At 35.3% G+C, this 27,974-nt stretch overlaps 1 protein-coding gene across 2 annotated transcripts in view; it reads left to right on the top strand.

Annotated features, from left to right (window-relative positions):
• raver2 (ribonucleoprotein, PTB-binding 2) overlaps positions 1-27,974 on the top strand; it is a 145,759-nt gene that overhangs the window by 47,995 nt on the left and 69,790 nt on the right. For both annotated transcript variants that reach the window (XR_012408018.1, XM_001338047.9), the window contains exon 3: positions 9,491-9,963. Coding sequence is in view for 1 of the 2 variants with exons in the window: in XM_001338047.9 (XP_001338083.5) it covers positions 9,491-9,963 (473 nt within the window). In the remaining variant the exon portion in view is untranslated. The remainder of the gene's footprint in view (positions 1-9,490; positions 9,964-27,974) is intronic.

Here is a 27,974-nt window from a genome sequence, read left to right as displayed (position 1 = left end):
ATGTGTCATGTTATGCTGACACCATCATACATCATTTCTAACCTATATGATCCCACATTACTTAACCTGTTGAACCTGAGTAGTTTAGTAGTTAGTTGCACTTTTCCATCTACAGAGACTCAGGAACCATTTAAAAGTTCCTGAAATTAAGAATTGGATTAACTTTCAAAGTCTGTCAGATGAAAGACGAGTGTGTCTGCATGTTCTTTTGTACCTTCATCAGAATACAAACAGTACTCCAGATCTTCAAAATAGCAGCTGCCAGCTTTGTTGGGTGTTTTTTCAGTGGTAATTGACATGCTGAGAAATAGCAGGTGGATGCCAAAATATGTGCCGTGTGTGTGTGTTGTAGCATTATTTTTAACGTAAGGTCACGTGACCCCAGATTCAATAGTTCAGGCAGGAAAAGCTATGCATGTGTGTGTGTCTGCACAGTTCTGACCTGCCAGTTAACACACCATAAAGCAGTAGTCGGATCACAGAGCGCCTGTCTGCATGTTTGTGATAGTGTGTGTGTGTCTGCCTGACTGCTTGATAATTGACATGCTGTAAAGCAGCGGGGAAGGCTTGTTTGTGCTCTGCTGCTGAAGGCAGCTATAGTGGGGGGAGGACACTCTGTCAAGGCACAGCCTGAAGGACCCAAACTTGGCCCGGCACTGATGGCCTTGGTCTGTTAGGATATTGCAGCCATCTGGTAACGACACCCAGTCTGAACGGAGCCTAACAAGCCATAACGAGCACAGTACCAGGGCAGAGCTGCATGCGTTGTCTGCTCTTTGCCACAGACCTAGTTGTAAACGAGCAGCAGTGTTCGCATGTGTGTGTGTGTGTCACAGTAACTGAATCCTCATTTACGGTGACACTGTTTAGATTGGGATAGTGCAAGGCGAGGTATTTCACTGTTTGCTCAGTGGGCAATATTTGGTTGCATTGTATTTTGTGATTTGTAATCAAGATTTGAACATACAGCTTTTATGAATGAGAAATACACCAGATTTGAAGTAATGGATTATTTATGACCAGATGGTTGATCAGGACCCTCATGCAAAGTGTAGGGGATTTAAGGGGGCTGAAGGGGTTTATTTGGCAATAGCCACCCACTGGTTGAATTGACCTAATCCAATTTATTATACGGCTACTTCTCATAAGTACATACATGGGCGTGAAATATTAAAGAGATTTAGTTCACACAAAAAAGAAAATGTACTTACCGTCAAGTGGTTCCAAACCTTTTTTGAGTGTTATTATTATGTTAAAAACAGATAACCATTGACTTCCATAATAGGAAAAACAAATATCATGGATGTCAATGGTTAAAGGTTTCAATTTTTCTTCAAAATATAAACAGGTTTGGATTATGTGGAGGGTAAGTAAATTATGACAGAATTATCAGTAAATGAACTATCTCTTTAGTTTGAGTTGAATCATTTTACATTACATTCCATTACAGTACCATTAGTACTTAACATCCAGGTGGATGCTGCACACTGGTGGTGGATGAGGTGATTCCCCCCAAAAATGTGTAAAGCGCTTTGAGTATCCAGAAACACGTTATATAAACGTAAGAAATTGTTATTATTATTATTATTATTATTATTATTATTAGTAGAAGTAGTAGTAGTATTAGTAGTAGTAGTAGTAGTAGTAGTAGTAGTAGTAGTAGTATTAGTATTATTATTATTATCTTAATGGTATGCAGTGAGGGTTATGGAAAGAGTTTGTGTGAGGTGTGTTAGGTGTTCATCAGCCTGATTGCCAGTGGGAAGAAGCTTTCCTTCAGTCAGCTGTTGTGTGACCTGATGCTGCAGAACCGTCTGCCTGAGGGTAGCAGAGAAAAACGTCTGTGGCTTTGGTGGCTGGAGTCGCTGATGATTCTCTTGGCTGTCCTCATGCACCGCCTTTTTTGTAGTGTAAATAGTTCTAGTAGGAATAGTAGTAATTTATTGTAGTGTAAATAGTAGCAAAGTCCCTTTAAGTCAAGTCATTTCACTCGGCGACCATGTTTGAAACACCTCTCAGGCAATATGCTCAGGCATTCTGTCTGAATGGGGAAACATCAAATTCTCCAAAACTGCTTGCCAAGCTTAATATAGAATTTCATATTAGGAATTGCCAATAAAATTAAACAAAAACTGTCTTACTAGTTTTATTTCTAAACCTCCAAATCACACAAAATCTGCAGAAACTCACATCTGGTCCAAGCTCCTCTCCCGGAGTATTCTCAGTCTATAGCGATTGATGATTGGCTCTTGTACTAGAAGGTTGGGCTTTATTCACAATATAGCGATCAATGAATGGCTCCTGTACTTGTAGGCGGGGCTTTATTCACCATATTGAACGTTACACTTTTCCCCATTCAAAAAGATAAGTGTGACATGTCTTGTGTATTCCATAGTCTTTGATAGTAGTACTGACCTCAACTTTTTAACAGCATGTATATATGTGCTCTTTCATGGAGTTCTGGTCTTTAGAAGCATCAAAAAAAAATCATATTTAGTGGCAAAATATCTACTGAGTTAGATTGTTAGTATATTTTTGATTTAAGATTTTCAGCAAGAGCCAGCTTAACATTCTTTCAAAAGGCTTTTCTCTGGATAGCCAATATTAAATATTTTTGCACATATAAGTGTTATTTTTGGAGTCTAACTGAAAATTGTCTAAAATAACAATCAAATCATTCTATTCTCTACTTTTGCTTGTGTGCCAGTATTTACACTTTCGCCTGCCAAAAGTGACCTCTGATTTGTGTTAAATATATGCTCACACTTTTACTACATATATACGGTATAAAAGAAAAGCAGTCTGTGGTATCAAGATGTAATTATATGGCATGGCAGGATTTGATACTACTTTTTCAATGCCAGTGAATTACATGTAGTGTGTATCGGAAATATGCAAATTGAAATTCAGCCATTTAGTCGAAATGACACTTTGTGATAGTCATTAGCCTGGACAGAAGCATCTTCATCAATCATCTGACCTTGTGTGCCAACAGATTCAAGCCTGCGTGCTTGTTTTAAACGCTGTGATCTTTCACACCCTGGCTTAATGAATCTCAATGAGCTCTCACAGTGCGAGTAAAACTCATGTCATACACACAACAGTCGCTGAGTGAGTGTTACTCCTCCCCAGCATATTATCATCTCAGAGCTAACGAAAAGTCTAATGAGTGTAATAAGAGCGGGGGAAACGGTGCACAGACAATGCTCATGGGATGAGGAGGCTCTACGCTGTGATTTTAACTTTATAATTGCTGTAATTGCTGTGCCTTTGTCTTTGTGACGTTTCCAAAAAAACAATTATGAACGCTTCTGTTTGGACTTAAACTGACCACAACTAAAATGGGCGTTAGACAGTAATGTCATCTTCGATTGACAAGCTAGCCACATCATGCTAGTCATTTTCATGTCAGTCCCTATGTAGTGCTTATTAATGTACAGTGCAGTGATTAATGAGTAATTTTAGATGTCTCATGGCAGAGGAATTATAGGCTTTATACTGTTACAATAAAGCCCCTCCGCCAGAAAACCCCCCTAACTTGACTTAGCGAAGAAAAAAAAAAGCTAATAACTGTCACAGATTGAGAAGAAGGCTATAATCAGGTTCCTGTGTTTTAAAAAATGGCCGTCTCAGCGCTGTCACAAGTAAAGTGGCTGTGATTTCTAAGATTATTGTCTTAGATGTTCTTTGTTCATGCAATTTTTTTTCTTTGTCGGATAAGAAAATGCCCAGCTATGCTTCATTTACTCCAGTTAAAAAGCGGAAGGGAGCAATGAAGGGGGAGGAGAATCCATTAGAAATGGATGATCTTCAATGGATCAAGGGTCTGTGACACTATTTACTGTTTTTAGTTACTAGTTACTGTTTTAAAACACAGTAGCTACCTTTCCATCCACCTACTTTTATGAACATTTTGGATATGGTCATAAAAAATCTGTTGATGGAAACGCCAAGAGAAGCATACATTTTGAAAATGTCCATAAAAAATGTAATGGCAAATGTTAGGATAAACTTTTTATTCTATAAGAAAAGATGTGCATAAACTACGATAAAAACACTTTTACCGAACAAATTCCAGTATGCGCGTTAAAGTCATTTGATTTTGTTTTAAGAGATCATGTGATGATAAAAATGTGTGTTAATGGACAAACCAGCAGGCTGACCGCATTGTAAAACATCAGAAATTTTGTTTTGGTCATTCTAAAACGCATTAACCATTTCAGTATTAGTTTTATCATATTATTAAACAGCCCCTATTATGGGCTTTTTAAAATGACCTTCCATGCAGTGTGTAACACAGCTCTAAGTGAAGTGAAATATGCAGCTAAGGCTTAAATCTAAAAGTGCACCATGTTTAAAACTATTGATTCATCTATAAAAGAGTCAACTCAGAGTTGTTCAAATGAATTATAGGGGTAACGAGTCTTTAGGCGTGTCGGCGTAACATCGATATGGAACTCAAGCCCTGCCCATTTGTTGCATGCACAGAACCGTAAAAAAAAAATAAAAAACCCCAGCCCGGCCAAAAAAACGCTGTTGAAGGAAAAAGAGGACAAACACTGTAGCAGATCTCGGTTGAATCATGTCGTGAAAACGCTGTGCTCTGAAGTGTGAGGGGAAAGTTAGTGTTATTTTCCCCACCCAAAGATAAAGCTGTGAAGAATCAGTGGTTGAAATTAATTTTTGCAAAAATACCTTAGCATTATAGCTCAAGCCTTGTACTGCGTTCCCCTCATTTTTCTGACGGGTGCTTCAGCAATCTACATGCTTACAATGGGGAATTTGCCGACCATTTGTTAAAAGAAGGATTAGAAAAGACTATTGATGTATGGGACTTTTTCAAAGCTTGACAGGAACATTACAGTACACAGTTCATGTATCAGTTCCTTCCACCATTTCACAAGTGTAAGTAAGTGCAGTTAAAATGGTTGCCTCTTTGTTTTTTCTAGCTTGCAAATTATGTTAAAAAAATAAAAATAAAAATCAGCATCAGCCAATGAAATTCAGTCAGCAACAGGCCACTGTCTAGCTGGTGTATTTGCATTCAGCGATCTGATTGACTGACGCTTCCGTTGGTGCTTGAAAAGTTTAGCTAGTCCCAACTTCTGCAGAGAGCAACGCCTCTGAAGCGGTGCTGATGGAACCCCAATGCAGTTCAGCATCGCTTGACGTCACCCATTCAAAGTGAATTGGAAGCGTTGACGCTAACTCTTTATATTCTCATATTGTGTCTTAAACCACTTTAAAACGTGATGCGTGACGCTTTGTTTACGTATTTAAATGCGTTAGTGAGCTTGCGACCCTCTGCCATTTGGCATTGCTATGGCCACAGTCAGCTGTACCTAAACGCATGCAGCGGTCAGGTTTCAAAATAGTTCAGCGTTTACCACTGTGTGAATTAATACTGAATGTGTGTCATGGTTAAGAATAGAGAAATATGCTGGTGTTAAACTGCATTGCTTTAATGCACTTCTGCATTGGGCTCACACATACACTCTGCACTCTGACTACTTCAGCTTTGTTGATGAGCCATGGTGGGTGTTTCTCTCTGTCTCATGCTGAACGCAGTCGACCAATCGCAACAGTCTGGGTCATCAGACCAGTCAGCGCAGATTGGCGCTGGCTAAGGTGGGGTTTGGGAACAAATGAATCACTGAACGAATCATATGGGAGTTGTATTTTAAGACGATGCATATTATAAGACAATGAAAGCGTTTTTTAACCTTGCATGTATATCAGCCTGTTGTTGGAGTCCCACAAAACCTTTTTTAATACATAATAGAGACTCTTTAATTACCTCCAGATTTGTCAAGAGCATCTGTACTCCATGTCTCAAGCCTTCAAAAGCCACCACGCCTTCATTGATTGTCAGCATTGTTTTCTGAAGCGCAAGTAATTTATTAAACGAGAAAGGATTCACACAGCTTCTCCTACTGCAGTAAATTCCATTCTTACCTTTGATATTTGACCCCAGTTATTCAGGAACTGATAGTTTTGTTCACTTTGACTCGTTGGATGTAACCTCTGCTTTATTCACACATCTTTTCTGCGATATTCCAGTTTTGCGCATAAAGTTAATTTGCATTTTTGGATGGAAAAATAGCTAGTGACAATCCCTAAAACTACTGTAATATTTAGAATTAATTAAAAGATTTGCTTTTGAAGAAATACTGATTATTTCCAGTGGGAGTTAAAAGCATCTGGTTGATTCTTGTTTAGTTTACTGGTAAATATTGCCATTCTCTGATATATAAACAGCATTAATGTCATAAATTGAGCGTTTGTGCTTAAATGCAGAGTTCACATGTATAATTGCATGTTCAGAGCTAGATTTTATGTGGAACAGTGTTTCCTAAACAAAATAATAAAATCATGTACATTGCGCAGGAGCATTTACACTCTGTTTTCAAAAATAATGTAAAATCCTTTCATGTTCTATAATTAAATGGACAGACGTCTTGTGAAGGTAATTACTTGTTCTAATTGAATTTAATTGTAATTAAGGAGTTATTTTATGACAGTCACACTGGACTGGCAGATTTCCAGGAATCAATAAGGGTTATGAAGAGAGAGCCATCTGCCAACCTCAAGGAATATCTGTAAAATTGAGGTTTTAGCATTTGTTATTTTTAGAATATAAGACTTGTTTCTAATAAAGTCAGGAAGAAACTGAAGAAATGGCAGATCTTTTCTCCCATTATATTGCAGCCCAGTGTAACGGATTATCAGAAAATGAAAAAAATGTAACACAGGGCGGAAGTTCTAAGGGTTTTCACTTCATGCTGACATTAAAGGAAAGGTTTGTATTTCTTTCATTCATTTATTCATTTTCTTTTCGGCTTAGTCCTTTTATTAATCTGGGGTCGCCACAGCGCACACAATGCCCTTCCAGCCGCAACCCATCACTGGGAAACATCCATACACACTCAATCACACACATACACTAGGGCCAATTTATCTTACCCAATTCACCTATACCACATGTCTTTGGACTTTTGGGGGAAACCAGAGGACCCGGAGGAAATCCAGGCGGACATCGGGAGAACATGCAAACTCTACACAGAAATGCCAAATGACCCAGCCAAGGCTTAAACCGGCAACCTACATCCTGTGAGATGAACGTGCTACCCACTGCGCCAGTTGAACATTAAATGTTTCTAGCATAAACTATGGTTCTTGGCAATTCATTAAGTGCAAGTCAATGGCTGCCGCCCCTTAAGAGTCAAAACAGCATATAAAGGAAAAACTGAATTAAAACCTGTGGGTCCGGATAATACATTGAGGTTTTATGAAGCATAATGCTTTGTCTGTGCAAGAAACTGAACATCATTTGCAACATTATTATCTTGATTCTACAAATTGTACTGTGCGCGTTCATGACAGCCTGAAGTAAAAGCTTCCCATAATGACATCGAATATGCATGTTTGCAAACTAACACATGTTTGTTTTTAGCACAGAGAGGGAGAACACATGTACATTATATCTGTGTATTGTACATTAGAAAAGTATTTTATTTATTTATTTATTTATTTATTTATTTATTTATTTATTTAAGGGGAAGTCCACTTCCAGAACACCAATTTACAAATAATTTCTTCACCCCTTTGTCATCCAAGATGTTCATGTGTTTCTGCCTTATATTTTTTTTTTCACATTTTAGACCATAAATGTGCTCCCTATTTCAACTTTTTAAAAATGCAGTTTATGCTGTTTTAAATGGCTTTAAATGAACCCAGTCAATGAAATGTTTCTTTTCTAGGAAAGTAATCTGTCATTTTTTTGGAAATACTGTTTTGGACAGTTGAAGAAGTTTGTGTAGCACTAGCATTGTCTGTAGTTCTGCCTACATCATGCATGACCTTTCGATGTGGTTGTATTGTACGTAGCATGGTGAAAATAAATTTTTGAAGCTCGAAATAAGGACACAAGTAAAAATCCTGATAAGTTTTCAGCTGAAGACTGAAGACAGAAAGAAATGGACAACATTTGAAGGAAATTATTTGTAAATTATTGTTCTAGATGTGGACTTCTCCTTTAAAGGGAAAGTCACCAAAAATGAAAATTGACTTGTTCCTAAACTTTCTGCGTTGCTATATTCTGTTGAATACGAAAGAGGATATTATTGTGTGTGTGTGTGTGTGTTCGTGTGTGTGTGTGTGTGTGTGTGTGTGTGTGTGTGTGTGTGTGTTTGTGTTCAACTAAACACAGAAAGTCAAACAGGTTTGGAACAAGTTAAGGATGAGTAAATATAAATTTTCAGTTTTGGGTGAACTATCCATTTATCCTGCTGAATTTAAAATGATCTTGCAGTACATGTATACAATTTTCATATTCAGTTATTAACGGTTATTCTTATTCACAATTTTGCTGCTAAGCAATACGGCTGCACAAAACAGTATATTGTTTCAGCATCAATATTGCACTGTGATCATAAACAATAATCAAATCAGCATATGCAATATTGATTTTGTATTATAACTTATCACTTGCATGTGTTTTTGAGGCTTGTGATTGTAAAAGCATGCAAAAATTGTGTTGTTTGTAACTGTATAACAAATTTGATTATTTATTTTTTATTATTCAATTACTGTTTCTGAATTAGGCATAGGCCTATATCCATACATATACATACAGTTGAAGTCAGAATTATTCGCCCCCCTTAGAATTTTTAAAAATCTTTTTTAAGCATTTCTTCTTTTGGCTAGAATAAAAGCAGTTTTAATTTTTTGAACACCAATTTAGGGTCAATAATATTAGCCCCTTTAAGCTATATATTTTTTCAATAGTCTACAGAACAAACCATCATTATACAATAACTTGCCTAATTACCCTAACCTGCCTAGTTAACCTAATTCATCTAGTTAAGTCTTTAAATTTCACTTTAAGCTGTATCGAAGTGTCTTAAAGAATATCTAGTCAAATATTATTTACTGTCATCATGGCAAAGATAAAATAAATCAGTTATTAGAAATGCGTTATTATTACTATTATGTTTAGAAATGTATTTTAAAAATATGCTCTCCATTGAACAGAAATTGGGGAAAAAATAAACAGGTGGGTGTATAATAATGTGGGGTAATAATTCTGACTTCAACTGTATATATAGCAGAATAACAAAATGATTGATTTTTTTCAGTATCGTGCAACCAAGAACTTCAGTGTTTACTCATGTTAAACACTTATTTAGTGACCTCTCTGTTTCAGTGCTTAAAAAACCTTTGAACAAAATTGTATTTTGTGTTTATGATCCTACATTAGTCTTTCTCTGGTGTGTATGTAATTTTAATGTTTGCTGAGTTTATCCATTTGTGTTTGTTAGGCTGTGTGCCTCACAGTTTTTAAGTTCTTTAATGTAATACTACTCTTGTTGCCTTTTACATTCAAGATCCATTTGATTGCCCTTTGAGTGTTTTATTAATGTTTTTTTATGTGTGTGTTTGTGTGTGTGTGTATGTGTGTGTGTGTGTGTGTGTGTGTGTGTCTCACTAGCTTTCGTAACCCTTCTAAATGGTGACCAAGCACAGGATGCCATCCGAACTCTGCACCAGACATCAGTCCGAGGCCGTGACATCAACGTCCAGCTTCAGCCCACAGACTCTCTCCTGTGTGTCACCAATCTGCCCTACACTGTCACTGCCACTCAGTTTCAGGAACTGGTGCGATCCTACGGCAACATCGAACGCTGTTTCCTGGTGTACAGTGACCTAACAGGCCACTCCAAAGGCTACGGGTTTGTGGAGTACATGAAGAAGGACTCAGCTTCCAGAGCACGGTCTGAACTCTTGGGCAAGCCAATGGGCGACCGTGTTTTAATGGTGCAGTGGGCTGACGTCAACCAGCTGACCTCTGCTGACCACCTCCACTCCAAGTGCCTATGCGTGGATCGACTGCCATTGGACTTTGAGGACTCGGAGGAGCTGGCTCACATTTTTTCAGAGAGCTACAAACCCGTCTTCTGCCAGGTGAGATGTGGAGAAATGTTGACGAGGTGTTAGTATTTTAGGCATTTCATCTCTGCCAACTTGGCTGGAAGAGAGTTACTTAATACAGGGGTTCCCAAAATGTTCAGCCTGCGACCCTCAAAATAACAATGCCGGTGACTTGTGACCCCCACATTTCTTGGAGGTTGCTATAATAATATAATGACACCACAAAGTGCAACAGTCTAACAATCATATAATATTTATAGTCATTTATTACATTCTTTAATTTTATATTAACCTCACCTAAAGGAACTGGTGGGCACAACGTATTCAGCACAAGTCTATTCTTGGTTTATTTTAGGAGACTGCCACTAAGAGATCATTCTCAATGTTCAGTAGTGGCCTCTATTTATTTTTAATGTATTTGATTGCCATAAAGGTGTCAGAAAGCATAACCTGGTTCTATAAAATCAATCTTCTGCGTCTGTCACTATTGGTGTGTTGTCAGTCTAATGAAAGGCTGATGGCTTTTCATTTGCATGTTGTTGCTTTTTTATGTAACTATTAACTACTAACTATTAACTACTAACTGTAATATTTTAATAACATTTATTTGACTTTTGGAGTTCACCAACGGACCCCCTGTTATTGTCCTGTGACACCCCAGGGGGTCCTGATCCCCACTTTGGGAACCACTGACTGGCAAGGAAGATTTTATATTATATATATTTAAAATATATTTTATATATAAATATATATATATATATATATATATATATATATATATATATATATATATATATATATATATATATATATATATATATATATATATATATATATATATATATATTATTATTATTATTATTATTATTATTATTATTATTATTTAATCAGGGATTTCTGGAATATCATAGAAATTGAAATGTGTAATCCAGACAGTGAAAGTCGGGGAATTGTTTTCAGGTCATGCCTTAAGTCATAAACTTAAGAGCACAGTGAATGGGAGAGTATAACAAATATTTTTTTTGCATTCCTAATTGCTCAAATAGTAAAAAAAAAAAATCAATGATAGTGTTATTTTCAGAGAAAAAAAATTGTGTTAGACTGACAACTGCAACCTGAAGAGTGGACAGCATCAAATTTACTGTCCTGTCCATAAATGCTGCATTAGAAACACCACTTGTTTTTGTAATTTGATGCTAAGATGATATAATGCAAAGTATAGCTTTATAAATGTAAAAAAATAAATAAATAAATAAAGTCTATAAAGTGTTAAACACGTCATCACACTTTTGTGAAAAAAGTCTATTCATCAAAATTACATATTTCTATTACATGTTTTTTATTGGCAATGAGGTGGAGCAGTAGGTATGCGCAGTAGGTATATGGACATGCGCTATGGGTGAATTGGGTAGGTTAAATTGTCCGTAGTGTATGAGGGTGAATGAGTGTGCATGTATGTTTCCCAGAGATGGGTTGCAGCTGGAAGGGCATTCGCTGCGTAAAACATATGCTGGATATGTTGGCGGCTCATTCTGCTGTGGCGACCCCAGATTAATAATGGAACTAAGCCAAAAATGAATGAATGAATGAATGTTTTTTTTTTATTTTTTATTTTATTATTGTGTTATAAATCTTTTATATTTTTATTTTATTAAGAATAGCCTATATTAGGTGACTGAATCAAAAATATAGCTAATTTGGTTGTGAATTAATTACTGTTAAGTTTTGACATTTTGGTCCCTTTATATTAAGTGGCCTTAATTACTAGGTACATGCATAAAAATAGATACAATCTACTTATTGTTGTCATTTAACAACATGTTATTGTGCTACAGAGGTGGGATATGGGTTTAAGGACAGGTAGGTGGTATGGATAGGTTGGGTTAAGATGTAAGAGATGGTCAACAGTGTAATTAAAGATGTAATTACATACATTATATACAATTACATACAGATCATGTTAAAAATATAAATACAATGTCAAAAATGATTATAAGTACATAGTAATTAAGACCACTTAATATAAATTGGGGCCCACTTTGTTTGCGTCTGCAATCAGTATTTAGTCACGTATTTAATGTCTTAGATCCATGTAAAATAAGCATTATTTAATGTATCAATCAATGTTGTGTTGATGTTATAAACTAATTGAGAAGATTAAAAACCCCCTTGAATTAAATAAGACAATTCAACAGAACTTCTAGTCCAGCATTGTTTTTAGCTTTGGGCTTTAGCACCTTGTTCTAAACCGATGTGAAGTGACAACATGTAATCAAAGATATATTTTACTTTTTGTCTGCTCAATGCTCATCACATAAACGTTGGGGAATTTGACACTAAGCTTAGAGTGGGTACCCTGTTAAATCAAACATATACAGTTGAAGTCAGAATAATTAGCCTCCCTTTGAATTTTATTTTTTCTAAATATTTCCCATATTATGTTTAACAGAGCAAGAAATTTTTCACAGCATGTCTAATAATATTTTTTTCTATAGAAAGTCTTATTTGTTTTATTTAGGATGGAATAAAAGCCGTTATTCATTTTTTAAACATCATTTTAAGGACAAAATTATCAGGCCCTTTAAGCTTATTTTTTTTCTGACAGTCTACAGAACAAATTATCGTTATACAATGACTTGCCTTATTACCCTAACCTGCCTAGTAAACCTAATTTAACCTAGTTAAGCCTTTAAATGTAACTTTAAGCTGTAAAGAAGTGTCATTAAAAAATCTAGTAAAATATTATACTGTCATCATGGCAAAGATAAAATAAATCAGTTATTAGAAAGGAGTTATTAAAACTATTATTTTTAGAAATGTGTTGAAAAAATCTTCTCTCGTAAACAGAAATTGTGGAAAAAAATAAACAGGGGGGCTAATAATTTGCATGGGTTATTAATTCTAACTTCAATTGTATATATACATTCTTCAGAGGTATTGTAGTCCAGTGAAATGCGATTGTTGCTGCTGCTTTTGGTATTAGGGGAAATTAAATCAAAAATGAAAAATTTGTCGTCATTTATTCACCCTCATGTTTGTTTCAAATCTTTTATGGCTTTCTTTATTCTGTGGAACACTAAAGAGGTTTAGCTCTTTCATATTGTACAGTGAAAGGGAACAGAAAGGGAGCTGTCAAACTCCAGAAAATGACTTAAAAAGACTATTAAAATTTGTGAGACACAAGAATTCAGTAACCACTGAAGTGCTTTTGATTCACTTAAAAGAATCAACTCATTTCAGTGCTTTGAATAAGTCTACACTTATTCTTTGTAAGTTTTTAGTTTGCTTAAAAGTACAGGACACAATATACTCAAAGCAAAGCTCTTCTTTTGTTTAGGGGTAAAAAGAATGTGAATGTTAGATTTGTCTTTTGACTGAGCTGTGCATTTTTGATTTGCTAAAAAGAAACAACTCCTCTGAAGATTGAGGATTCAATCCAACTACACTGTGCTGCTTTTTTGTGCTTTATTTAAAGACATTTGTTCGCTTGAAAAAATTGATTGTGCTGATTTCGCTAATAAGATTAATTCATTCTTAAATCCACCAACACTATTTTATCAGGTTCACCTGAATTAATGGCTCATAAAAGTCATTCCTGTATGTTTTTCAAAAAATCAAACGTAAGCAGTTAATAAATCCGAATGCATATTCAGTGCTTCCCACAGGTTTGAAATATACTTGTGCTGGTGGCAGAATTGAAACACACCTTTTACCCACAGCACATGGTTAAATACATGCTACAAAAAAAGGATTTTAGCAATATTTTTATTCATTATGACACTATTATACACCTTTTCTTTTTAATGGATTGAAGGTTTTTTGAAGACTTAAAAAAAAAAAAGAATGCCCTATTTCTTTTACTTTTATTCTATTCAGGAGCCATGTGCACTCGGTTAAAATCGGCAGCTGACATTTTGTACAGTATTGTCAACGCATGTTAGATATGTTTAAAATATGCAATACATCAACATCATCAAATAAAAAATATACACAGAAAATGAGAAATAAATGACATTAAGAAATAAAAACAGACAATATCTCTAAAAGTTTAATAAGAATAAGAATAAAAAGTAGATTATTTAAAGGCAAATGAGTTAATTAATTATTTCTAATGGTTTACAAATATTTTGCAGCCAGTTTAGATATAATTTTGTCCTTTCTATGTAGAGAAAAGTTGATCTGAGTTGTTTAGATTAAATAACTAATTATTTAAAGGTTCTCTAGCTCTTGCGGCTGCATGCGCTATCAGCTGTGAAGCCAAATGAAAGTACATCAGGTTTAAAATAATAATAATAATAATAGTAATAATAATAGTAGTAATACTAATAAAAATAGAAAAAAAAAAATTAAAGACGTCTTTAGAAACCCAAACCAAAAACCGAACCCCGGACATTTTAGGAGATTTAGAAACCCCATACGGACAAAAGTTCCAAAAAGGAGTGCTTCTGTAGGTCTCTGCAGAAAACATGAGATTGTCTCTCGAAATATTGTCAGTTTTTGGGTTTTTGGGCACACACAATGAGCAGTACGAAACGTGTAGGGCGAGAGAAGATTTTCCACTGATTAATCGATCACGAATGTTTGGCTATAGGGCAGATACAAAAAAGTCTGAAAGGATGATAATAGTAAAATAAAATGTCACCAAATATACTTGAGCTGTATATTATATATATATACATTTTTTTTTTACCTTATTTTTGTGTGCAGGCACAGCCAATTGAATATTTTAGGCTCAAGACTTCCGGTCTCATTCACTTCCATTTGGTTTTATTTGTAGACATTAAAAAAGCTCGTTATGCTGCTTGATGTTGCAAACTGATATTTTCTTATTATATCATTCTGCTTCGCCTGTATAGTCATGGACACACTTGTTTGTAGAGCAAGTAAATTTACTGTTTTTTGCCGTTTATTATTCCAAGTCATTTATCCTATAGGCAACTGAATCGGAAGTTCTAAAACAGTCACAAAATCGAGCGCACTTCCACATTGAAGAATAAGGTCAATAGGGACAAATACAAAGACTCAAAACATGAACATTACTTAAGCACCTCTTTTTTATTATGCTGGGTCATCCATATGATGCAGCAAACACAAAGCAAATACAGAAGTCAAACACATCCATTTACACAGAAAAGCAGTGAAAAAGGAATAGCTCATGAGAGTTATTTGTTACAGAATGATAGTACACTGGCCATGCTAGATTTAACATTCAAGAACTATTCTACATTAACATAATTTGGTCCATTTTTAAAAAAGAATGGAACTAGCTATGAATACAAATGGCTATGTTCCCTATCTAGTCATAAGAGAAAAACCGAAGATGTGATTGTGTTATTGTTCTTTAGGAGTTAGGTTCTGTTTCCAGACTAGGTGACGAGGACTTGTATGGAAACCCTGCCCAGCGTTCACTTCTTTCTCTCCACTGTGTTAATGAGAGAGAGCTTTTCACCATGCAGGCCTTCTCCAGAAATCAATACCACCCAGGAAAACTACCTTTAAGTGCTGATGCAGGATACGGTTTTCTCAACCTCCATCCTAATCAAAACCATTAAAGCTAAAGGGCAACACTGACTTTAGATCTGCAGTTGGGGCAAACACACCAGCCAACACGGAAATCAATACACTACACCCTCTCAGTCCCATGAAGCTTTGCAGCAGCACTAAACCCACACCATCTGCGGGAGTGCTGGAGATGCATCAAGCTCTAAGGAGTTTGACCTCAAATTGCATCACAGTGCTCTCAGGCCTTTTTAATACTTCAAGAATCAATAATGGAGCGCTCTGAATATTGCCACCCCCACTACTGTACAGATATGAGATAACACGATGAATTGTGCAAATGATTCAGCTCATTTGGAAGCAGAAGATGCTGGAAAATAAGATGCAAAATGGGCCTTGTGTTGGCAGAAAATGTCTCATAAATTTTAAGATGATCTGAAAGCTTCTTTTATTACTGGATAGTGATTGGAAAGAGTGACTAGTAATGCTTTCCTAATTGAGGTTTTTTAAATGCAGCTGTTTCGATATATTTATGCAGTTATTTCAGGGTTGATTCAGCTCTTCTGTTGTAATAGCTCAGAGGTTAAATCAAAGCTTTTCAAATGGAGGATCACTTTGGATGTAAAAACAGAAATCGCTGTATAATATATCAAAGATGCAGTGTGTAGTAAGCATTAGTATATTAAAAGATAGTTTGGCTTTTAACAATCTTTTGTTTTTAGACTACTTTTGATTAAAAGCTTTCATTAAAAATTTACAGTATTTGACTACCTATAATAGCTAGATGTGAATAAGATTAAATGAGCTAGCTGTTCAGTGTTGATCAAGTTTACCTAAACCATACCTGCCAATACTCCTGTTTTTGCTGAAAGTCTCCCATATCCCATATAAAAGCCTCCCGTTTTGTAATTTCTCCCAGAAATTTCCTGCAATTTTGGCAAGGCAAGGGAAAACGCATCATGATACTCGCCAACCAGTTTAACCAGACTCACCTACGATGTGTATGTGTTTGCTGAGTTTATTGTCCTTGAGTCTTTTGTCCTTGAAGAACTGTGTGTGTAATCTGTATGAATCAGGAAGGGGTGTGCGAGGTGAATGCTGGGAGTTGTAGTTCGTTAACGTAACATGTGTGTAGTTCTCCAACGATCCACAGCCATTAGATTGCTGGTGATCGTAATAGTTAGCGTAGCAACATTGTTAGCCACTGATTATTTTTAACAATAACCTGTTTTTTCATAAACAGAAGTGAGAATAACAGCTATTTAGAGCCATTTTATACTGTGCATGCAAAAAACTAAACTCATAATAAAATAAAACATTAAAACAAGGGTTTCAGACCCACAGAGAGCTGCAGGTCTGTGGAGTGTAAGTCCAGCCCTTTGTGGGGAAAATATATATATAAAAAAATACATATTAAAAAACATTTGTGTGTGTGTGTGTGTGTGTGTGTGTGTATATTTATTTTTCCCCAATTTCTGTTTTACAGTGAGAAGAATTTTTCAACACATGTCTAATCATAATATTTTTCAAAACTCATCTCTAATAACTGATTTATTTTATCTTTGCCATGATGACAGTAAATAATATTTGACTAGATATTTTTCAAGACACTTCTATACAGCTTAAAGTGACATTTAAAGGCTTAACTAGGATAATTAGGTTAACTAGGCGGATTAGGGTAATTAGGCAAGTTATTGTATAATGATGGTTTGTTCTGTAGACCATGAAAAAATATATAGCTTAAAGGGGCTAATAATTTTGACCATACAATGTTTTTTTTAAAATTATTTTTAAACTGCTTTTATATTAGCCAAAATAAGACTTTCTCCAGAAGAAAAAATACACACTGTGAAAATGTCCTTGCTCTGTTAAACATCATTTGGGAAATAATTATATATATCCTTATAAATATATATATGCATACACTATATGCAGCCTTCAAACAATAGGCTGAAACATTATTTGAATTTTTATTTCCCTGTTTTTATTGGAATAATCTGTAAATATTAATGTACAATTATGTGTTACTCTCTGAAAATACAGAAAAGTTTCTTTAAAAACAGAAAAAGAATGGAATAGCAAAATACAGGCAATAACTGTAAATTTAATGTTAGAATTTTTAATTAGAGAAAAATATCTGTAAAACAAAAGCTATGTCTCTTTATAATAAAAAAACTGCAAAATTCTGTAAAAAAATATATACAGACAATTACCTGTAAAATAATATTTATTTTTTTACAGTGTACACTTATTAACACCTCAAACATCACTGTGCCCCATCTTTATTTTTAGTAATCATCCTACCTAATGATTATGATTTATCACAAGCTGCAATAGAACAAGTTACCTGGTTAAATATTTTTTTGAAGAAAAGTCACACAACGTTCACTTAAAAAATGAATATTATCTGTTAATTGGCTCAGCCTCAGGCTGTACCAGATTCATGTGAATTCTTCTGGAGAATATTAAAGAAAATGTTTAGCTGAAAACCATGGTGATTCATAAAATGTTATTTCATCAAATGTTAATGGCTACTGGCGCACCATTAAAGAAAAAAACAGAAAATGCACAATTAATACCTGTGGCTCCCTCCTTAGGAAGCTAAATGACTGGTCTGTGCTAAAAATTGAACATTATTACACAATGTTTGTTACCTGTGAATAGGAAAATTATCCTATTTTTCCACCAACTGGTTCTTTTGGACAGTTTGTTTTTGTGGCAAATAACATATAATGTGACATAACATATAACATATAAACATGAATGTTTTACTAGCTTATTATCATCAGAGTCTGAACTGTTTCCTCAGGGCAGTCACTTTTGGAGTAACCAGAGAACTTAAAGAGTTGACAAATCTCAGCATTGTAGGATGCAATATATACTGTAATATGCTATAAACAGTATTGACGCATTTCACGTAAGATCAGTATTTCAAGCACGTCTGAAATGAGTTTTGATTAAGTTAATTGCAAAATCAGTGCAAACTGCTTCAGCTCAGTAAAATCGAACCATTTCAAAACATGGTTTATTTAAAACCCAGAAATCACTGTGCATTTTGCTTGAGCAGCCATATTGAACATTGCAGATTTCCTATTAACTATATGAGTGAAACCTTTTATTTATTCTATAGCTTTTGAATAAAGGCAGATGTGGCACAGACCGATTGTCACCCTTCACCAGAATTTGTTCTTGCCATCTTAACTAGTTCCGTCATTACATAACAAATAAGGGTTTATGTGAATAATTATTTAGTGTTGCGTTTTGCCACATTTTGATAGTGGGAAAAAAAAGTGAATGTCGTGACCAATGTACATCCATCCATGCTTAATATCAGATGGCCAGAAGGTGATTCATTTTTTTATAAATTGTTAACATTTTGGGATTTGTGATGCAGCAAGCCCAGAGACTGATGTGTACACTGTATTTATAGAAATTTCAATTTAATGTGTGATATGACTAAAAAAGTGGTCATAAACAAATATTTTCATAATTCAAATAAGTAGCGGCTTGGACCCAGAAACAGTATTCCAAACGTCACCGATACGTCACGACTCAACAAGCGGATAAATAACAAGTTTCTTACCCTATTATCTTTTTCTTGAAGGATCCCCCTCCAACCCCTACTCTGCCCTCCTTTTTTCTAGATTTTGCAACACGGTGGCCCAGTGATTAACACTATTGCCTCACAGCAAGAATGCCACTGGTCCTTACTGGACCAGTCAACATTGCATGTTCTCTCCGTGCTCGCGGAGGTTTCCAGGCATTAGACGAGCTCCCAGTAAGCAGTAGCTATGCCTATAATCTGTCATTAGCCATTAACAAGTTGGGGGAGTTCATCAAGATCTACCTAAGCTCAACCTCCCTTCTCGCCCCTCTAATGTGAGGGAGCCCAAGGCTTAAGGATCTTATAAGCTCAAGGCTCTCTCCCGGGACAGCATGCCTAACATGCTTTATAGTCAATCATCAGCTAAGTGTGAACTCCTAAAACATTTTGACGCACACCTTTAGCTAAAATGATGACTTTCAAACGTGCATGTTCTGTTTTGTCGAATCGAGAACAAGCGCAGAATGTCCTAAATAGGGCGAGTTATGGCACAATAATATTATTATTTTTTCTTTGATTTTTGGTTTTCCTAATCATTGGAAGTCAATATCGAAGTTGAATTTAGATAAACTGCACAGACACAGTCTTATTTTCAACTGAAGAAAAAAGTCACCTAGATCTTTACCAATTAACAGCGAACATTCTCTTTTGTAAATGAACTATCCCTTTAAAATGTAAAGCCCACTTAATAGTTCACGTCATTTGAAATGATGACTGGGTCATGTTCTCGATCCCTACATGATGCATAAGTGCATTTCTCAAAACCACTATTGTGTGATAAGATCTGACTAAACTCTATAGTTGACAGGAAATGTCAGTTCCATTAGATGTGTTTGGAAATGGCTTTTTTTTTCATTCTTGCATCTCACCTCCCACTTTGTCATCTCGCAGCCCCCCTCCTTTCTGTCAATGCTCTTGTTTTTGCCTTTCTTTTCGAGACAGACAGCAGTTATGTTATTAGATGACTCAGCGTGTGCATGATGGGCATATTCTGACCCAGGCACATATTAGGAGCTTGCATACATATATGGACTGACAGATAGACACACACACACTTCATTCGGATATATTTAGGTGAATGTGATCAATTAATAGTAATTAATAATTAAAAGTAGCCCATGTTTTTTCAAAAATTCATTGTTGACTTTTTGTTTTTCTTTGTTTTTATCTTTAGTCTGTTTGCTGAATCTCTGTGTTTTCATTTGGACTGATATGAAGGTCAACTCTTCTGCTGACCCATGACTTGATATCCTCTGTAGATTTTGATGGCTGTCATCAGGACACACACAAACAAACAAGTCGCTTTTTAAGAGAGCCTCCTGGTTGACGATGAAGACACAAACAGTATATAGATTTTGAAAGGGGGTAAACATTAATGTTTAACGTCGGAAAATATTTATATTGATCCCACACAGATTAAGCAATCTCTTTATTAATGCTACTGCATTATTAATGACCCCATATAGGTCTTTTCAAATATTTATACATCCATTTGGGAGTTTGAATTGTTTTGCTTGTTTTGCTGTACATACTTTTTTCCACTGTTCATATTTTTATTTTTAATTATATACCTTTTTAAGTTAGTAGGTGTTTTTTTGTAACTTTGTAACTAAGTTTGGGATGTGTTCAGCACAAAATAACAACAACAACAACAACAATAATAATAATTAATAATAATTATTATTATTATAATAATGATAATATTTTTAAGTTTCATAATCCAATTTCCTTGTTTTCATCCAAATATTCTTGTTTTAAATATTGATTTTTATTTTCATATTTTCAGTGTTCAATTTCATGACAAGTTTTTGTCATTTGGTTTTGTTTTATAACTTTCTTTTTAATTTTAGTTTAGATATTTTGCACTTATTTTCACTTAGATAAAGCAACATTTCTTATTTTTAAGCTTTTCATTTGACATTTATATAAAAAATCAGTTTATTTTATTTAACATAATATTCATTTAGATTTACTTTTAATGAACCATGACAACATTAGTTTAAATAAATGCAAACAAACAAACCAATAAACACACACACAGTCTGGCTGAATGAAGTGCAAATTCACTGTCAGTAATGGAGAAAGGAAGTCAAACAGTATTTGCATGTTTTCAAACAGCCACAATTATTTTGCACTAAAAGAGAATGTTCCTCTGTTATTCCCTGTTGCTTAACAAAATAGTCTGTGTGTGTTGTAATATCGTCAGTTATAGGCATGTGACCAAAAGTTTGCATTTAACTGTTGGCCAGCATTATTCCCAGTACAGTGCAATAAAATTAAAATTGAGAAAATCTGTTGCGTTGACTATATAGGATCTTCACATAGTGTAAGTCTGAATAGATATTTTAGGTTATTTTTAAATAAATCCCCTTATATTTACTCCAAATCATTTTAATATACCTAACAGGCTCTATTTTAACGATCTAGGTGCAAAGTCTAAAGTGCATGGCGCAAAAGCATTAAGGGTGTGTCTATTTATTAAATTTTTTTTACTATTTTTAGTATGGAAAAATAAACTCTGTGCCCTGGCGCATGGTCTAACTGGGTTGTGCTTATTCTCTTAATGAGTTATGGGTGAGTTTTGAGTATAATGTGCATTAAACCAATCAGAGTCTCATCTCTCATTCCCTTTAAGTTTCAGTTGTATTGTGCATGGTGCATTTGCTATTTACATGGCGGACTTTGTAAGAGGAAAAACTGAATGCTTCACTAGCAAGAAAACAGAAAGAATTCTGCAGAAAGAATAAAGAACAAGCCTCCTTCATTCGGCCTCTTTGCTTTCTCTTTATTTTACTTTTACTCTTTACTTTACTCCTTTACTTTCATGGATAAGGAAATGGTGTTATACACTCCCCTGAAGACATCCATCTGCCTACATATTTAGTTTTCAGTATTTATTTCCAGCAAACAAATAAATCAACAATAATTACAAAGTTTCAAAACTTTGAAAACAAAAAAATCAGAAAATCGAGCTATACACGTCTTGCGCTTTATTATACCAAGTGTATGATAGGGCCTAATGTCTTCACCATATATTGGAAGATTGTGTATTATGGAAAACTAAACAAAAATCATGCTTTTATCATGTCACGTTTTACCAAACCATTTCAAAGTTTACGTTTGATCTTCCAAATGATGAATCTTCAATTTTGAACTGATCATGACACAAGCACTGTACAATCATCTTTACTTGACCCATTGTACTAACTTACAACATGTGTCTTTTTACCTAATGGAGCTATCTAAGCCATAAATGAGGAACCTGAAGGTCACAGAGACTTTATGCTGTTTTGGAGCCCTGAACAGAGGCCTCTGGGAGCCCAAGCCATTTTATTAAGCTGGATTCATGTGACTTGAAGCAGACTACAGGACATCATTGGGCATCCAGAGATTATCTAGTTACCAAGGTTTGTGTGTGCAAGCGCTATTTACCAAAAAAGAAAAAGCAAAGAAAAGTAGTATATTTGTAAAAAGATCTTTTTTTTTAAAGTTATATAAGGCAGATTTTAAAAAAATATTGTTATTATTCCCCACTGCCTCAACATTATTCTTTCATACACACTTCCCAGCACTCCTCTTTCTCACTGGGGTCTTTTTATCGCTCTCAAAGGTCAACCATTTATAACGGGAAATAGAGCATGTCCGAGCCAGAGGAAACACACCATGCAGACGTCCAGCCACAATATTTGCTTTTGATGGAGAAGTTTATGGTTTGATATACTGTTTGTGTGTTGAAATGAAGGCGGTGGCTGTATTGATTTCTCTGGCCTGAGGTCAGTAATGGCTACTGGTTAAACATCTCCATGCAGTCTGACTGAACCGGCACATTCACATGGAGAAGCCCTATTGGCTGTCCAGCCTCTCCTTTCTGTCTGTACATATATGCCCTAACAGAGAATTTCATTTTTGTATTTGATTTGCGTCAAGTACCCTGCAGGATTTTTAAACAGGGAGCAGTTTGTCGTTTTTGCAGCTCGATGTTTATTGAAATTATTTTCTGCTTTGATTTGTCACACAGAAGCCTGTTGACATATACAAACACACACACGTCTACTTCCTGTTTGATTTTTCTGCTAGTCTGATTGTCTGATGTCTTTTGGATGGGATAAGAGCCCTAGGTGGTGCTTTTTTTCCTGTGCTTCTAAATATATGTTTTTTTATGCACCATCTCTGTTTTCATTCTCTCTCCCTCTCTCTCTCTTTCTCTTTTTGAAACGAGATGTAACAAGCTCATTTGGGGCACTGTGTTTCTGAACATTTGAGAGCCTGAATAGGTGGGCGTTTTAAAGGAACAAAAAACAAGAGGAAGTAAAAAAAAGAGATTCTCCTTAAAATAAACACAATTAAACTAGGAAATAAGTGGACATTTGTTGGTCATAATTCCTGTTTATGTACAGTGTATTCAACATTAGTGATAAGAAACAATATTTGATTAGTAAATCAGAACATTTTAATAATTTCTGAACAATGGAGTATTCAATTTAATTTATGTTTATTTCTATAGTGCTTTTACAATGTAGATTGTGTCAAAGCAGCTTAAGTGAATTGGAAATATGTCAATCCAGTTTTCAGAGTTGAGTTTAGTTCAGTGTGGTTTTTAAATTTCACTGTTGAAAGTCTAAACATTGAAGAGCCCATCGATGCGCAGCTCCACAAGTCGAGGAAAAAACTTCACCAATAGTAATGGTTGATGAAGAAAAAAGCATGGCATTACATTTACGCTGTGATAATATTTCACTTTTTACTATTTTTGGTCATTTCAGCCATAGTGAGCACAATGGGGGTATGTGCACACAGACTTTTAATTTCAGTCAGCCAGCCTCAGGGCTTTGGGTTAATTGTCAATATTGTTGCATTTAAGATCCGATTTATTTTAAAAAACAACAATCTTCACTGCCTGGCTAAGATAAAGTGGGTATCAGAACAAACAATAAGCACTGCATTAAATTATATTTTTCCATGCCATGTCTTTAAAATATAGAAAATAATTTTACCCCAGTATTTTTAATGGAATTTCTGTGCTAGCCTGCTGGTAATGACGTTGATTGTGTTTAAACGATCTTTCGTCTTTTTTTACGCTTTAACAATTAAAAGGATGATTAAGTCTGTTTAGGGCTGGGCGATAATTCGATATCGATAATTATCACGATATATAATTTTTCGATAAAAACGATAATGACAGTTCGATAATTGCTCCATAATATTTACGCTCCATAATATTTACACACTATGCGTAACGCTGCTCAAGCATTTTGCAGCCTGCCCTTCCGGATGCCACACGCAGTATGCAAGTTTACAGCCATACAGTTTTTGTTGCACTTGAAGGAGTGAGAAAAAAATAAGGTAAAATAGGTCATAGACATTGTTGACAAGAAACGTCACTAGACTCCAGTAGTCTGGAGCTACTTAGTTTTTTGCAATCCGACACATAACAGAGCAACGTGCACTGCAAACTGCGCAGACAACTAGTGCCATCAAAAGCGGGCAACCCCACACACCTGTTTCATCGTTTAAAACAATGCCAACCTTTTGTTTAATATTATATTTTTGATATTGTCAGTCAGCTAAAACATCTCACAAAATGTGTTAAATCAGCTGCACAAAGGGATTTGGTATGCTGAAAATCCTATAAAATTGCTAGATACAAAGATTTTACATTTATCGTGATAATTATCTATTTCGACCGATATGAAAAAAATTATCGTGATCATTTTTTTGCCATATCACCCAGCTCTAAGTCTATTTAATTGATTCTATTTGAATTACGTTATAACATTGATGCTGTAAAAGGAAACTTGTGAAATTAAAATTCGTCACATCGGACTTAAATCAGGTTTATTATGTACATTATCATAACAGATATTCATACAGCAATGTATATTAAGGTGTATTATGTCAATATTTCTGTGCAAAAGCAGTGCAAAGCTATACGTGTACGTGCGTGTGACTCATCACTGCAGAAAGGCTTGAATAAACTCCCCAACAAATAAATCAAATGACAGTTGGGAAAGTTCTTACTGTAGTAAGGGAGATTTGCTTCGTTCTTGTTTGTCACTGTGCCGTTTATCTAAAATAGTCACATAAAGCTTTCACCGGAAGTTCCTCATTGGTTGAAAAACACAAGCTGTGCATATAGCCCTTTGAAAAATCTTTCCATCTCAGAACCTTGAGAATCTTTCCTGGAGTTCTTTGTATAACATAATTAAAATAAGTTTAGACTTTCTGCAATTAAATTGTAGATTTCTGTATGAACCAGTGATGCGAAAATGTGTCTGTTAAGAGAACTATGCTATGATTATAGGGGGATGCAAATCGTTGAGCACTATTTATTGAAGCACACTCTAAAAAGCCATTTGCTATAATAATAGAAATGATCTGTTATCTGTTGTAATATCTGTGAGCTCAAACATTTCTCATTCAATCGTTCCAAGAAAACATTATCCGCATCAGTGCACCTTCATTTTGTAGCTCTGTCCACCAAAGTATTTTTACACGACTGGAAACACCAACGCACTTCTAAATATGCACAGCTGTGAGCGATTGAGAACGTTTCTGTGTTTTTTCCATTGACAGTTGTCTCATTTGTTTCTTTTATTGAATCATTTCCACTTTTAATTTTATTCAGGCATCAAGAACGATAAAAAGCAGAGACACTGAACTTGGTGGGATGGAGCCACCCGCTACTCAAGCAATTACACACCTCTGCAACTCTAGATCCTCTTTAAAAAGTTCATTTGCATTTTCACAAATAACATTTAAAACGATTCACAGAATGCATTCTTCCAAATTTCTTCAACCTTAATGCTTTTTGTGCTCTGCTATATTCCTTTTAAAGAATTTCAGATTAAATATCTGAGATGTAAAAGCGCCATTGAATGAAAATCTGGATATACCTAGTATAATAGGAGTTCAGTTTATGGAAAGACATACCATGAGCTTCAAACACCATTGTTTCCTAATTCTTATATAAAAGGTATGAGTGTAAAATCCTGATAAAAAAAAACAGGCCAAATGTAAAAAAACACTGACCCTGATGAACCACATGGGATCATTAATAGGATGCGTTTGATTGATTACAATGTTTCCTAGATTACAAGATTTATATTTTTTATTTTTTACGTTTATCTAAGCTTGTATTAATTATACTATGCATATGGGACTCACTTAAAATCGGTGAGACAGGGAGACTAAATAGGAACAATTTTGTAAAGCAGACAGCTATGCATGACAAGTATTCATGGGTTGTTAGAACGCAAAATGCAGGACATCCGGATGATACATTTGTTTAGCTCCACCTCAAAGAAAAGTAAGGGCTGTTTAAATGTATATTTTGTTAGTTTAACATGTATATTGTGAACAAGAGCCACATATGATTGTAATGAGACAACAAACACAAGTAAACCGCTGAGTATAAGTGTTTAATGCACGTTTATGCATTGTCTCATCACTCAACTCTTTCTGTGATTTTTCATGAGTGAAAGGATGCCAATAAACTTTATAAAATCTGTTTATGCAGAGCTTGATATATTAATTCCTAATGTCAATGCTTCAAAATACAACCCTAAATACATTTCTGCTGGTCCACTTTGTTGAATGAAATTATGATCTAGCCTATATTTATTTAAAATCACAACTTAGGTACAAACTAGGTAACTTTGGCATAAAGATAAGATAGCTCACTCACTCCTAGCTAAAATAAACCTCTCCACTACTTCAGTTAAAAAGACTGATATCAAAGTAGAAGTTAAATTGTTAAAATATTTTTTGACAACTGAAGTATGATTATTTTGAACGCATCAGAGCAGAGCTCATTAATATTCATGACCATTCCAAATATGGTCAAAACCGAGCTTTTCATTTATTCATTCATTTTTCTTTTCTGCTTAGTCCCTTTATCAATCTGGGGTCACCACAGTGGAATAAACAGCCACCTTATCCAGCATATGTTTTATGCAGCGGATGCCCTTCCAGCTGCAACCAATCACTGGGAAACATTCATACACACCAATTCACACACATACACTTCGGACATTTTAGCTTACCCAATTCACCTATACTGCATGTTTTTGGACTAGTGGTGGAAACCAGATCACCCGGAGGAAACCCATGCGAACATGGGGAGAACATGAAAACTCCACACAGAAGCCGAGGCTTGAACCAGTGACCTTCTTGCTGTCGAACGTGCTACCCACTGCACCGCTGTGCAGCCCCGAGCTTTTCATGCAAGGGGTAATTCCTCTGGTTAAATATGAAAATTTTGAACTTGACTAAGTCACATACCTACAATACAGATCCGTGGTCCCCAACCTTTTTTATCACTGAAGACCAGTCAACGCTTGACACTTTTTCTGCAGACCAGGAGGTCTGTGGTTCGTAGATTGCTAGGCTACTATCAACTATTTTTCTCAAAGGATGACAAGCTGACAAAACATTGCTGTCAATGTTATTTATGGAAAATGACAAAGCACTGCAGTCTTTGGGTATTCTGTGTTTATCTGAGATAATTAGTCTACCGAAATGTGTACATTTCAAAAAATCTAAAGTTGATCGGTCAGGTCTTGTCACTTGACTTGCGGTGTGTGAGCAGCATTGATTCAACTGTGTGCGTCTGGCAGGCGCAAGCACGTTATGCCGCTTGCGCGTGCAAGCCACAAACCTCCGTTGGAATGAATGAACTCTAGAAAAGATGTGATATGCGAATGGCCCCTGAAAGGTCGCCATCATTTTCAATTGTCCAGCAGTGGATCTTCTTGCACAGACATGCTAGATTCACCTGATGCTGGATTCACCTAATTTGTTGATAAATGGCTTGCGGATCCATTCCTTGGCAGTTCACTGGTCCTTCACTCTGCATTTTCCCCTACACTAAGAAACTTTCCAAAGACGTCTGTTTCTTACTCATTTTGCTGCTTGTGAGATAAATTTGGGCCTTCAAGTGGCC

This window comes from Danio rerio, chromosome 6 (assembly GCF_049306965.1).
Source record: "Danio rerio strain Tuebingen ecotype United States chromosome 6, GRCz12tu, whole genome shotgun sequence".
NCBI classification, from domain to species: Eukaryota; Metazoa; Chordata; class Actinopteri; order Cypriniformes; family Danionidae; genus Danio; species Danio rerio.
Note: the sequence above shows the minus strand (reverse complement) of the source record. Positions and strands in the feature narration are given on the sequence as shown.